Source organism: Engystomops pustulosus, chromosome 2 (assembly GCF_040894005.1).
Source record: "Engystomops pustulosus chromosome 2, aEngPut4.maternal, whole genome shotgun sequence".
NCBI classification, from domain to species: domain Eukaryota; kingdom Metazoa; phylum Chordata; class Amphibia; order Anura; family Leptodactylidae; genus Engystomops; species Engystomops pustulosus.
The window spans coordinates 89,965,641-89,979,924 of record NC_092412.1 but is presented as its reverse complement, the minus strand read 5'-3'; the positions used below and the strand labels follow the sequence as shown (position 1 = coordinate 89,979,924).

At 39.1% G+C, this 14,284-nt stretch overlaps 1 protein-coding gene across 1 annotated transcript in view; it reads left to right on the top strand.

The window, feature by feature from the left end:
• The window catches only part of ITGBL1 (integrin subunit beta like 1), a 186,936-nt gene that overhangs the window by 72,655 nt on the left and 99,997 nt on the right, over positions 1 to 14,284 (top strand). Inside the window, exons 5-7 of the mRNA XM_072135499.1 lie at positions 2,433 to 2,573; positions 8,586 to 8,726; positions 10,626 to 10,772. Coding sequence (XP_071991600.1) covers positions 2,433 to 2,573; positions 8,586 to 8,726; positions 10,626 to 10,772 — 429 coding nt within the window. The remainder of the gene's footprint in view (positions 1 to 2,432; positions 2,574 to 8,585; positions 8,727 to 10,625; positions 10,773 to 14,284) is intronic.

The window sequence follows — 14,284 nt, the reverse complement described above, 5'->3', positions numbered from 1 at the left end:
TGCCAAAAAAAAAAATCTTTTACTCACCTCCATCCTGTGTCCAACGTCTGGCACTGGTGCCACGGGACAGGGAAAGATGCGCGGCGTGCGCTGGAAAGCACCCGGCGGCGGCGCACTCACTGTTTCTCCTGTAGCAAGTGATAGTACTCGATAGTACTCAAGTACTATCGCAGCCACTGGCAGGGGCCTCCCATGGATCCGATCCTCCCCGCCGGTGTGCCAGACCGACCCTGGATGACATCTAGATGTCGACGATCAATACCATTCCTCTCTCAGTTCTACCGTCTAAAGAATCTCAATTTGTGAATGGGTGTCAGGTAAAATATACATGTAGCTCTACACTGATGGGCCCTAGGCATCTCACTCTGACAATGGTTATATTGCCATGATCGGGACAACTTATTGTTGCAGGAATCTTAAAGGGGTATTCCGGGAATATGAATGTCTGCTACAAAAGCCCATAATGCTATAAATAAGTTAATTTTAAAAAAACAGTGTCATTGATCACAAAATGGAGCTTAAATAGTTTGCTTTTATGATTCACAAAATTTTATGGGCTTTCTAAAGTAGTAAGAGTTTTCTCCAATATGGCCCCCGCTGGAAAATACAAGTCCCATGATCTTTCAATTCTCAGTAACAGCTCTATGCTCTGCTCCAAGTGATGATATAACAGAGTGTCCTGTTCTGTTACAAAGTAATGATGTGTAACAGACATCACTCAACATTGCCCCAAGGAGATGACTTCTCACCACAACACTGGCCATACTGGATCCACTGCAACCGAGTACATCCAAACATAGTGATGATCACATGACCTGCCCAGGCAGGTTTAGGACATGTGATGTGGACATGTGACCAGTGGCCATCTTCTGTCCTGTGTCTCCTCTACAGGGACAAAATCACAGGACTGATTAAAGGGCCAGTAGCATTTTAATTCTCCATCAAAGTGTATGATCACAACATATGCTGCTAAGGAGCAAAATTTTAAATAACTAATTACGCATTAGCTTATATTTTAATTACCTATTTGTATATGAATTATGCTTATTCCCGGAATAATATTCCTTAACTCATTGCACAGAACACCAGTACACCCATCAATAACTGATTTATAGTTAAGAGTAACAATTCTAAACCATGCATGCCAATAGTACCAGGACTTGGCAGGACTATTCTGTTATATAATTGTTGTGGAAGAATAGCTGAATACTCTCAGGGAAGAGCTTAAGTGTCCTTATTTTGGAGCTTAAAGGGTACTTAGTACACTAAACTCATAGAAAAGTCTACACCTGCTTGGCTGAGGAGCATAGTCTGTGTCCTTACATGAACCCAAGGAGAAGCGGAGGCAGGATGCTACATAAGCAGTTCACAAAAACCTACCAATGTACCCCATTTAAATCTGTTCTGGTTCCAACTAAATGTGACCAAAATATAATAATAGAGAGTAAATGGACAGGTTTATATTTTCTTTTTTGTTATATAAGTAGTTAAAGTTTAGATTTTCCAGTTAGCATTACATGCTACAACACTTACTTACAAGCTTATACATTGATAAATTATTTAGCGGCCATCTTTAGCTTTCTAGTAAACAACCTTAAATGTAAAAATGTGCCTTTGATGTGTCTTGAAAAGCCTCCATCACCTAAAGGCTGTGTTGGGTTTTAAAGTAAGTGTCACTTGCTATGACTATCCGTTTCATAATGAAGTTTCTTTTCCCTCATCCATTTCGGTAGCAGTGAACAGGATCGACTAAACACAGCGTTAGATCGGATAAATACAAGTCTGATCAATGTTGTCATTTCTAGAACACTTCAGTCCATAAGTAGGAGACTAACTAGTGAGCGAGGGGTGCAGGCTATCAAACGCTGGTCTCTCCAGTTGTACGGTTATTTTGAACAATGATGCCTCTTGCTTCGTCGCTGTTGGCAGCCTGTCAGCTTCAGGCAACTCATTTAAAAGATTCAGGATTAGAAGTCAGGATCACAGACTTTATATAACTTCAGCTACACTGCTGGCTGAGAGATCATGGCACATTAAGTTGAAACACAATTTCCCAAGAGAAAAGCTACTAAAGGATAAAGATGATGAATTTGTTGAAAAGCGGATGCTTTTGGATTCAAACTGGGTTGCAGGTTCTCCAAGGTTTCCTTAATTCTCTCACTATATTTCAACCACATCCTCCTCCTCAATCTATTTCTCCTGTTTTCTTTACTCTCTTTCCTGTCCTATTATATCGGAAAGACCTAATACTATACCTATAGAAAACGGGCACAAACACCTCTAATAAACATATAATAAACTGCCTGAATCTGGAAGTGCACAGAATACAATCTCCATTGATAATATCATACTGTATTGTGTGTTTTGACAGCATCTGCTATTAAAAATATACTCATTTTTTTCTCACTATATGAAATTTGTTTTGGGTGCAGGCCACGGGAAGTGTTACTGTGGAAACTGTTACTGTGAGGCTGGTTGGCATGGAGATAAATGTGAATTCCAGTGTGACATCACCCCATGGGAGATTAAGAAGAGATGCACATCTCCAGATGGCAAAATCTGCAGCAACAGAGGTGTGTCATTATTAATGAACTTCACATCTGTATGTCTTTCAATTAGTCTTACACAATAATTGCATCTGTTTTGCCTGGTCTATAAATAACCCCTGGAACAATCTGAACAGGCCTGGTGCATGAGAAGGGGATAAGCGCAGCTCATGTATCATTCTGTTAATTCCACGGTAGCAAAATATTGATAAACATATTGTTTATTTATGTGTTTACTACAGGTAGGTGTATACTAACTTGTAAACGAATAAAAAGTTTTGGGTATCAATGCAGAATGACTGTTGCAAAATGTACATTGCAGTTTTTCTGATAAACATATTGTTTATTTATGTGTTTTCCAGGTATGTACACTTTCTTATAAATGAATACAATGTCCTGGGCTTTAGTGTAGAAACTGCTGCAAACAGAAAATTTTTCTACATTTACGCCCATTCATTGCTCAGTATGATGGCACTATAAAAAAGTCTACTCTCTATTTGTTATGCTGCGTTTTCCAATTCTACAAACCCCCTAATTGCTGCCATAATCTTTGGCTTTGAAAAATGATGAAGCTCAGGCAGGAAAGTCCATCATGCGCATTTACATGATTTGCGCATCTACGTGACTTGCTGCTCCACAGGATGCCAGGTAGGCTTCCAAAGTCCATTTTCTAGGGATAGGAACTAAGTATTTTTTTACCTTAAAACAATGGCCCACATTTATCAAAAACAATGCAAACTGCATTAGGTTCAGTTTGCCTGTGGAGTGTGCAGGGTGTGCCAGATTCATTAAATGTGGCGCACGGTCCTCATCAATCTGGTGCAACTTGCACTGCTCCGGCAGAGTGCACCAACTTTTTTTGGTGCACCTTTAACATAGAGCGTTCAACACAATTCTGTCGAGTCATGGTAATAAATGTGGTGCATGGTCCAACTCTGCTCCAGAACGCCCCTTTATGAACGGAAATTTGTGTTGCATAGTGCACTGTGTCGCAGACACTTCATAAATACATGTACAAGCAGTTTGCACATTCTTTCTAGTGCAAAGTCAGACAGAAAACTGGCACAAACGCTTTAATAAATGTGGGTAAGTGTGGGTAACAGTGTGTTGGGAACCTTTGATTAGGTTTATTAGTGAATATCTGGTGACTAGTTCCCTTTTACAGCCAAATTTGGTTTAGGTTGCATTGTTGGCATTGTTGAGGTAGTTATAAATGAGTCTCTGAAATTGGACCACACTTTAGAAACTGAACCCCTCCAAAAATTTCCTGAGGGTTATATTGATCATTGGGTTGCAACAGTGGTGTAACTACAGCAACAGCCATAGCAGCTGCTGTGGGGACTGCAGTGTCAGGGGGCCCCGGCATCCATCCTGACACACCAAAGAATGGAGGATTTGCACCACATATTATGCTACACATATTGCAGAATTCTATGTATATAATAGTACACATCCTCGATAGTACACAGCTGAGCCGCCAGCTCAGATGAGAATTGTTGGGGGAAATGACAGCAGAATGACAGGACTAGGAATCTCTCATTTCTAATTTCTTCTATGTTCTTCCCCCATGTGGTCAGCAGCAACTGGGATAGATCTGTGTAAATGTATAAATGTATATATCGGTGTATAAATGTGTGAATATACAGATGTGTATGTTTTCTGAGGGGTTAGGGGCCGCATTCAGAAGTCTGGTATGGGGCCCTTGCCCCTGTAAGCCACACAAGCTAGCTGCCCAGCCCTGATTCCGCATACCAAACAGTTAAGTTGTAAATGTCTTCTACTGTATAGCAAACCCCAAAAGAATCCTCTCTAAATACATCTTCACTGACAATAACTGCTATAGAATGAGCATCTAATTATCCAAAGAGCAGTTAAAAGCTCTCTCCCATCTTAATTATGAGGAAAGCTTGGCATCTACACAGATTTAGTGCTACTATTTTTAATATCTGGGCTGCAGAGGAAAATCTTTCTAAAATACTGGAAGCTAAATATATAACGATTAGCCGTTTAAATTACCGGTAGATGCTAATTATTTTAAAAGTTTCCATTTGGCATGTTAGCATTTATGTTATTTTTGACATTTTAGGCCTTGGATCTTTAAGTATATAGTATTCTATAACTGAAAAAATGCATGATTGTATGGAAAATAAGGATTGGGGGGCTTTAGTGTCATGAAATGTTATATAGTTTTATTTAAACGGAAACCGTGAGCAAAATAAGGCAAGTAATCCTATACAGAATATAGCAGAATGTAAACTATATGCCGTATATATAAAGATAAATATACTGTCTTTATATAAAGGGGTTGTCCAGTCAAATGGTTTGGAAAATGATATTTTACTGCAGAATAAACATTTTTCTCATGTAATTTAAATAAAAATCTTAACACCTTTCATGAGTTTTTCAGGCTCTCCTTTATTTGCAGAAAGCTTCTGTCTAACCCCACTGGAAATGAACCATCCCCTTCTGACAATGGGGAATGTTTTCTCCCAGCGTTTACACTCCTCCAGAGATGCCTATACATATTACAGGCATTTCACTTATGTATCCAACATTCGATTTTAACTCATGACTTTTTCTATCGGAGACAGCATTACATTGTGGTGAGCCACATACTTACCTTTTGTTAAAGGCAGGATTTCCTTCCACAAGGATCACGCGTGCCGGCCTGTGTCCTGCATAGCGGTGTGCACAGGCGCGATGTACTGCACCGCTCTGCCTCACAACTGAAAGGCGCCGGCTTTATTGATTTTTCAGGTAGTACAGACTTGCCAGCATTTGGAGAGTCCGTACTACCAGTGGCGAAATGCTCTCCTTAAATGATCCACAATCTGCTGTCTGAGGTGAGGACTTCACTCTGTCTCATGGCAAATGCGGCCCTGCATACGGCTGTCATTAAGAGGTTGAAAATGCAACATGTAAACACAGTCTCACATGTGCTATTCACATTGCATTTTGAAACACAATTCAACATCAGTGGAGAGGAGATTTGCCTTATTGCAGTGCATTAACATATTAATAACATAAATGCAAAGTTAACACATTTTGCTAACATTGTGTTGATATTGTGTTTTATAAACTTGTGGTTATCACAATGTCAACTGCGTGTAATTTGGCAAATCTCCTCTCCACAGAAGTAAACATCATGGCTGAAAGCACCCTTGGGCTAAGAACACTAAGTAACTTCTTCAGATTTTACTTAAACACTTGACTTTGGGGAGAAGCAACATGTTTCTAGCTTTTAACATGCCAGGTGCTCCAAATGTACTTGAAAACCAGCAGCAGCAAATCATTGCGTCCTGCTTGTGCAGACTCTTCCTGGAGTGGTAACTGTCCTCCATGGTGCCCAGTATATTGGCACTAGAACATACAGATACCAGACAGTTTGCTATGAGGCCCAGATTCTTCTAATCAATGTTTCAGATTTAGAATATTAATACATTTTTTAATCTACAAGTAAATGATTTGTTATAAAATGTGCACTAATGTAATTTATGTATAAATGATAAAAATGCATCTATGTTCAAACGATAAATATAAAATCTGCCATGTTCAAAAATAAACCACCAACAAATCAACTTTGTCATCTAATCAACCATAATAAAAGTCTAAAGTAGACTGCTAATATTCATCATGGATCATGCTTCAGCCTCCTTCCCCAGCTGTTCTTCTGTGAAATAATTAATAATCTGGATTACAGGGTCGTTCAAGTGCGCTGCCACCATCTGAGGACTTGGAGGAAGGAAGACTCATGCACAACTACACATTAGATACATTGCACAACTTTGAATTTAATAGAACTGTTCTTACAGTATGTTTTACCTGTTAGTGGTTTTGTAACATGATTTGTACATACAGTAGACTAACATTACAGCCTGACAAAAAAAATGTACTGGCGGTCCTTGAGTAAAAGCGGTTTTCCCACCAAACAAGTTAGGCCCTATCCAAAGGTCACACCTCTATATCTGTGTAATGCGTTAGTCACCCCTTTATATCTGTGTAATGCGCTAGTCACCCCTATATATCTGTGTCATGCGCTGGTCACCCCTTTATATCTTTGTAACTGGTTGGTCACCCCTTTACATCTGTGTAATGCATTGGTCACCCCTTTACATCTATGTAAAGTGCTTGTCACATCTTTATATCTGTGTAATGCGTTGGTCACCCCTTCATATCTTTGTAATGCGCTGGTCACCACTTTATATATGTGTAACGCGCTGGTCACCCCTTTATATCTGTGTGACGTGCTGGTCACCCCTTTATATCTGTGTAATGCGTTGGTCGCCCCTTTATATCTGTGTAACGCGCTGGGCACCCCTTTATATCTGTGTAATGCGCTGGTCACCCTTTTATATCTGTGTAACGCGTTGGTCACCCCTTTATAACTGTGTAATGGCCTGGTCACCCCTTTATATCTTTGTAATGCGCTGGTCACCCCTTTATATCTGTGTAACGCGCTGGTCACCCCTTTATATCTGTGTAATGCGCTGGTCACCTCTTTATATCTGTGTAATGCGCTGGTCACCTCTTTATATCTGTGTAACGCGTTGGTCACCCCTTTATAACTGTGTAATGGGCTGGTCACCCCTTTATATCTTTGCAATGCGCTGGTTACCCCTTTATATCTGTGTAATGGGCTGGTAACCGATTTATATCTGTGTAATGGCCTGGTCACCCCTTTATATCTGTTTAATGCGCTGGTCACCCCTTTATATCTGTGTAACGCGTTGGTCACCCCTTTATAACTGTGTAATGGGCTGGTCACCCCTTTATATCTTTGTAATGCGCTGGTTACCCCTTTATATCTGTGTAATGCGTTGGTCACCCCTTTATATCTGTGTAACGCGCTGGTCACCCCTTTCTATCTGTGTAATGCGCTGGTCACCCCTTTATATCTGTGTAACGCGTTGGTCACCCCTTTATAACTGTGTAATGGGCTGGTCACCCCTTTATATCTTTGTAATGGGCTGGTCACCACTTTATTTCTGTGTAATGCGTTGGTCACCCCTTTATATCTGTGTAACGCGCTGGTCACCCCTTTCTATCTGTGTAATGCGCTGGTCACCCCTTCATATCTGTGTAACGCGCTGGTCACCCCTTTCTATCTGTGTAATGCGCTGGTCACCCCTTTATATCTGTGTAACGCGTTGGTCACCCCTTTATAACTGTGTAATGGGCTGGTCACCCCTTTATATCTGTGTAATGGGCTGGTCACCACTTTATTTCTGTGTAATGCGTTGGTCACCCCTTTATATCTGTTGTAAGCATGTGAAATGACTATGCATGCCACACATACAAAAATTATGTATTTTAGCACAGACATAGGCATAAATTTAAAAAAACACTGACAATAAATAAGACTCACACAGTCAAAAAATCAAGAGACGGGAGAAAAATCAGCTTGTGGCGAACCAACAGCAGCACATGAGAAAGTCGCAAAAAAAAGGTGCAAAAAAAAGGAATCCTCTAGGAAAAAAACTGAAAAGCAAACAAACGTATCCAAAAATAATAATGCTAAATCACCCCCTTGTGTTTAAGTATGCCAAAAGGCCTGTTTAACTGTAACAAGGGTTTGTCTGTAAGTTGGGCATCCTTAAGTAGGGAACCGCCTGTACAACTAATGGGGCAGATTTATCAATCTGTTTCTGATAGTTTGTATCAAAATTTGCATCAAAAACTGTCTGTGCTACATTTATCTTGGGGTTTTAGACAGTTTTCAGACACTTTTACAACTAGTATGACAAAAATGGCGTGTCTCATGTCAAAAAAGTTTGTGCGCTAAATATAATACTAGCAAGCAGAATTTTGCCACAGATTTCTTGCATAAACTAAGCTAACAAATAGGAGGTGCAAAGTCTGTCTAGACAGTCTTCATCTATTTTGTTACATTTATTTACATTATATTTTTTTATTAATCATCTAGACTGTCTAGTCTAACTCTTACTGTACAACACTTTTAATAAATTTACCCCATGCATAGTGTACATATTCAATATAAAATCCATGGCATTTCATACTTTGCTTTTGTCTCCTTCTTAGGAACCTGCATTTGTGGTGAATGTACTTGCCATGATGTGGACCCAACTGGTGACTGGGGAGACATTCATGGTGACACCTGTGAATGTGATGAGAGGAACTGTAAGGCTGTCTATGACCGATATTCTGATGACTTCTGTTCAGGTAAGGTACAAAGATGACAGTCATCACTTTATAACTTGGCAATGAAATCTGGCTAGGTTGTGGCATCTATGGGAATTAATGCACTGTTGAACTACAGTATTATCTACAGTGATAGAAATAATAATAATCTTTATTTATATAGCAACATCATATTCTGTAATGCTCTACTGATTATGGGGAACATCTACAAATAAAATACTACATTACAGAGTACAAACCGTCATATGGAACAATAGGAGTGAGGGCTCTGCTCACAAGAGCTTACAGTCTATCTACTTATTTGAAAGGCTTTAAACATGTCTCCTGAAAGGTTTTCTGACGTCACACCTGAATGATTTTGGTTTAGCAGCTGCAGAAAGATTGAAAAAAAAAACCCAACATGAATAAAATTGCATGTCAGGAAGACAGTGATAACAGGGTCACCATTTGTTTGTATGATGCCTCTGATTTCATTGGTCAGAAAGACTTGTCCCTATGTTGTTCCATCCCATCAGCAGAGCCCTGGAAAGCAATTACAGGAGCCTATTATCAAAGCTATGTCATTTAATACACCTTTATAGGGATTCAGAATCTCTTTAGATGTAATTTAATCTTGAACAGGAAATACCATATTACCTAATTCCTTAAATATTTATATCATTTTGTTCAGTTAATTTGCCACTAATATTGAGTAAATGCTTGTACATATAAATGATTAATTTATTTTTTCATTTTGTTTGTATAGACCTGCCTGCAATTCCTTTACTACAGGCAAGCTAGTAGGAGCTTGTTATTATGATGTTGCTGTTTCAAATTCCATATTACAAATACATTACTACTAAATATTTAAAATATTATATATATATATATATATATATATATATATATATATATATATATATATAATATTTTAAATATTTACATACATATGATGTGTAAAAATATAAAATGATCTTTGAAATTAGTGGGTGTGTCAGAATATTGCCTTAGTTAGCAGGAAAACAATGGAATGGACTAGAAAGCATGTACAATATATTGAATTTAGGTGCAGTACATTTTGGCTGCTGGCAGAGCCAGCATGTTGTAAGCACATAGGGTGATTAATAGCACATGGTGTGACCAGAGCATTGTGTTCACAAATATGACCCCCGGCGTCCTCTTTTCCCTGCAACAACTCTCTGGGTCCTGGTTGGGCCTGTGGATGCACGTCTATGCAATCTGCCAGCACACAAACTATGACAAGGCAGTGTTGTCGCATAGACGGGCATCTGCCGGCACGGCCGAGAACGCAAAGAGGTGCTGTGTGGAGCAAAGGACACTGGAGGCCAGCCGCAGAGGATGATTACTATCTCTTTTGAAGAGGGCACTCTACTGGAGACACTATTAACAGGGGATAACTACTGGACACATTATTAACAAGGAATCACTACTGGACACATTATTAACAGGGGATAACTACTGGACACATTATTAACAGGGAATCATTACTGGACACATTTTTAATGGGGGCACACTGCTTTACACTTTATTAATGGGGACACTCTGCTGGACATTTTATTAAGGGGGGTACTCTGCTGCAGATTATACTAATGGGGGCACTCTGCTGGACATTATATTAAAGTGGCACGCTGCTGGACATTTTATTAATTGGTGGGGCTGCTGTACATTTTATTCATGAGGGAAGACTACTAGACATTTTATTAGAGAGTAGCTGCTGCATTTCCCACCCTAGGCTTATACTCGAGACAAAATGTTTTCCCAGTTTTTTTGTGGTAAAATTAGGTACCTCGACTTATACTCGGGGGTTATATGGTATTTTATGATAAATGCATTTCACAGTACATTAATATAGCATTTCGCATAAAACATTATTGTTTGCTTATTATGCTTGATGTTTAATACTGGTGATAAATTGTGCAGGTCATGGGCAGTGTAACTGTGGACTATGTGACTGTAAAGATGGATGGACTGGAAAAAAGTGTGAGCATCCACGGTCCTGCCACCTGTCATCAGACGAAAGCAAGAAAAGATGCCAGGGAAGCTCCCCTCTGCCATGTTCTGGAAGAGGTAAGGTGATAAGAGGAGAAGTTTTCTTATATGATAGTGTAGGCATATTTGTTATATTTTTTCAATTTCTGTGTACATTGATAAACCATAGTTGTTGGAGGGGATGAGGTGGCAGTTGAGTGGTATCATTTAATTATGCAAATGAAGTGACCCTATCTAGGTGGCCACTTTATGGTTTCCCACAGGGTTGATTCCATTCCAGTAGCCAACTGCAGCTGTGTAAAACTTTGTTTCAACCAGTAAGATTCTCCACTTGTTAGGCAATGTGAAGAAAATGGTATAAGAGGAGATGACTGTATAAGGTGTAGTGAGAAGGTAGAAGGGAAAGAATGGAGAAGGAATGAGGGTTGATTACTATGTAGGACTGATTGAACAATAAATATTAATACAATTGTCATTGTCTGGGGTTAAATCCAATAAAGTAGGCTTTGTCTCTGGAAAAAGAACCAAGGTTGTCTTTCCTGGATTAGTACCTGGTTGAGTGGTATAAAGTGGACCTCTCACGAATCATCATGATCACTTCATATTCTTATCACAACAGATAGATCTACTGTTCTAAATGTTAATTTGTTACATATTTGAGATAATGACATTCATTGTTTAATGTACTTTATCCTCAATAATGAAAGGCATGTCACAGTAATATGCATTGCATGCAGAGAAAGTGACTAGAGAATATCCATACAAATACCAAGAAAGCCCTATTTATTCTCATACTACAATGACTATTAATTAATAATGTATTCTAAAATTACTTATTGTTTGCAGATGTATAAAAAATGCACCTTTTTCAAGCGAGACTCAAGATAAACTAACTGACACACTAAGCATATCTTCGAAAACTGCTTTCTCATTGACAAGGGGCTTACTTTCACTTTAGCCAAGTAAGCTTGCCTCTGCTTCATCAATCACCCATCCCTCAGGAATGAGAGAGCCTGTGTCTGTATGTGACTGATCTGAAGAGAAATCAGATCTTCATTCACCCCTCCCTGAGGAATTCTCTTCAGCATGCTCCCTCAACCCCCTCATGCACTCCTCCCTCAGAAGTTCCATTCAGTGAGTTCAACAGCCATTGTCTCTGTCATTCCTGAGGGAGGGGTGAATGAGCTGGAGATGCATCTGATTAGGATGGACATGAAAATACCAGACGGAGATCAGTGGAAAGACAATGATCAGACTCACATGGTGTCATATGCATAAATGGTGACATTCCAATAGAATGTGCCTCTACAATATATAAGAGGCACCTAGAAGTACAGCATTGAGCCATAGGTGTTACATATTTGGGGATTATATTTTTTAGATATAGAATGAATAGGAAACACAAGCAAAGTCATTTTGGTGATACAATAAATATGAGTGCATGGAATGTTTAAAGGAAATATACCATCAATATCCATCATGATAGGGACACTTACTCATAGATACATGCATCGTGGCAATGGTAATCTTCCTTTATTTGTTATCCAGTACCTCTTTCCTTCTAAAATAAACGTTTAAAATGATGCTAATGTGCCTGATGGGCTTTGGTGGGTGTTTCCAGAGCCCCTCAGTGCTGCAGTGTCACAGACTGTTACAATGAGCCGATCATGTCTCCCCTTCCCCTGCACTATCCCTCCATCTGCCTGTGTAATCCAGCAGCAGCAAGAAATGCAGGGGAGCCCTGCTCTATTCATTGTAACAGTCGTTGAAAAAAGATCACTGAATGGCTCTGAAAAAAATGAGCCCTCTGGATCATTAGCATAATTGTAAAAGTTGATTTTAGAAGGAAGGAGGCCATGGGTAACAAATATAAGAAGATTACCACAGTCAAAGTGTCTGGATCTAAGGGTAGGTGCCTCTCGTTTATCATGATGGATTTTAATGGTAGATTTTCTTTAACGATAGAGATTCCAAAATCCAGGCAATTTAGTTAAATAAAACTAAAAAAACTAATAAATATATAGGAACGAAAGATGTTCTGTTTCTTGGTCCTGAGCAATTACAAGTTCTAGAAAGTTTTTTTTTGTGTGTATTTGCTACTTTCATAGTTGTTATCCTTGTTTCTAAAAATATCACGACCTTATCATTTTGGAGCATCAGCCTACTTGAGACACTCTTTCCCCCATGCCATCAGCTTTGGTTAAGACTGAAAAGGGATTACATTTTTAGACTTTTAAGAACTATTTTATACTCTCTGCACTTGTCTGAAAAGCTTTAAGTATACTCAAGCTATGATTTAACCTGCTAAGTCTATTCTTTCCTTTGGCCTACTGTGCCGGATTTAATCCTGTGTAGGAGACTTATACAGATAAAATATTGGGTTCTTTTAGCAGTTTACCCTTTTCTGTGTGTTTTGTTCCCACCCACATGTCTATTATCATTGGTAAAAACAGTTTATTTCTTCCTCATATTAATAATGTAGGTTACAGCATAGAACATAATATGAGCATGTAACATCAAAACTGTAACTACTAAGTAATATATAGAGAGAACAAAAAGACCAATCAATACACAATAAATTATACAACCCAATATGAAGAACATCAATCTGATGTATTGTAAAAATATAAAAACAATACCATTATTAATAATGTATATAAGACACAAATTCATATAAATCAGAGCGAGGACAAAGCGCACATAAAGAATGCATTGTTCACCAGCAGGCAAATCATCAAAGTATAAAATGATTTTGTAAATCATATTCACACTAATGATTATTACAAAACAAATCATGTCACCAGCTCTCCACTCACTCTTGCTTCATATTGACATGCCAGGTGAAATTGTTGTAGTAAAAAACTGTCTTGCTTGACTATATTTCCACTTTTAAAATCCATAAAAACAGGCTCACAATATCACCTGGCATGGAGTTAAAGGAAACCTACCACTTGTAGTGGCAGGTTTCTGATGGAAATACCGGGCACCAGCTCAGGGTGAGCTGGTGCCGGAGCTTATTTTCGTTAGTGTTTTAAACCGCGGTATCGCGGTTTAAAACACTTTTTAAACTTTATAGCCGGCGCAGGCAGGTACGCGCTCGGCGCTTACCATGCGCGCGGCTCTCATTCACTTCCTATGTAGCCGCGCGCACGGTAAGCGCCGAGCGCGTACCTGCCTGCGCCGGCTATAAAGTTTAAAAAGTGTTTTAAACCGCGATACCGTGGTTTAAAACACTAACGAAAATAAGCTCCGGCACCAGCTCACCCTGAGCTGGTGCCCGGTATTTCCATCAGAAACCTGCCACTACAAGTGGTAGGTTTCCTTTAAGTGGAAAAAGATCAACGCATTTCAGCCTACATGGCCTTAATCATGATCATCATTGTGTTGATCTTTTTTCATTTAACGCCAAGAATATTTTTAGCTTGTTTTGATGGATTTTAAAAAGTGGAAATAAAGTCAAGCAAGACAGTTTTTCACTTCAACAGAGAGTGCTGGACATTGTTTTCTTTTGAATGATTATTGCAAAGTACAGAAGATGGGACCACAATATCAGATGTGCTTGTATATCGTAAAACAAACATGTAGGGAGA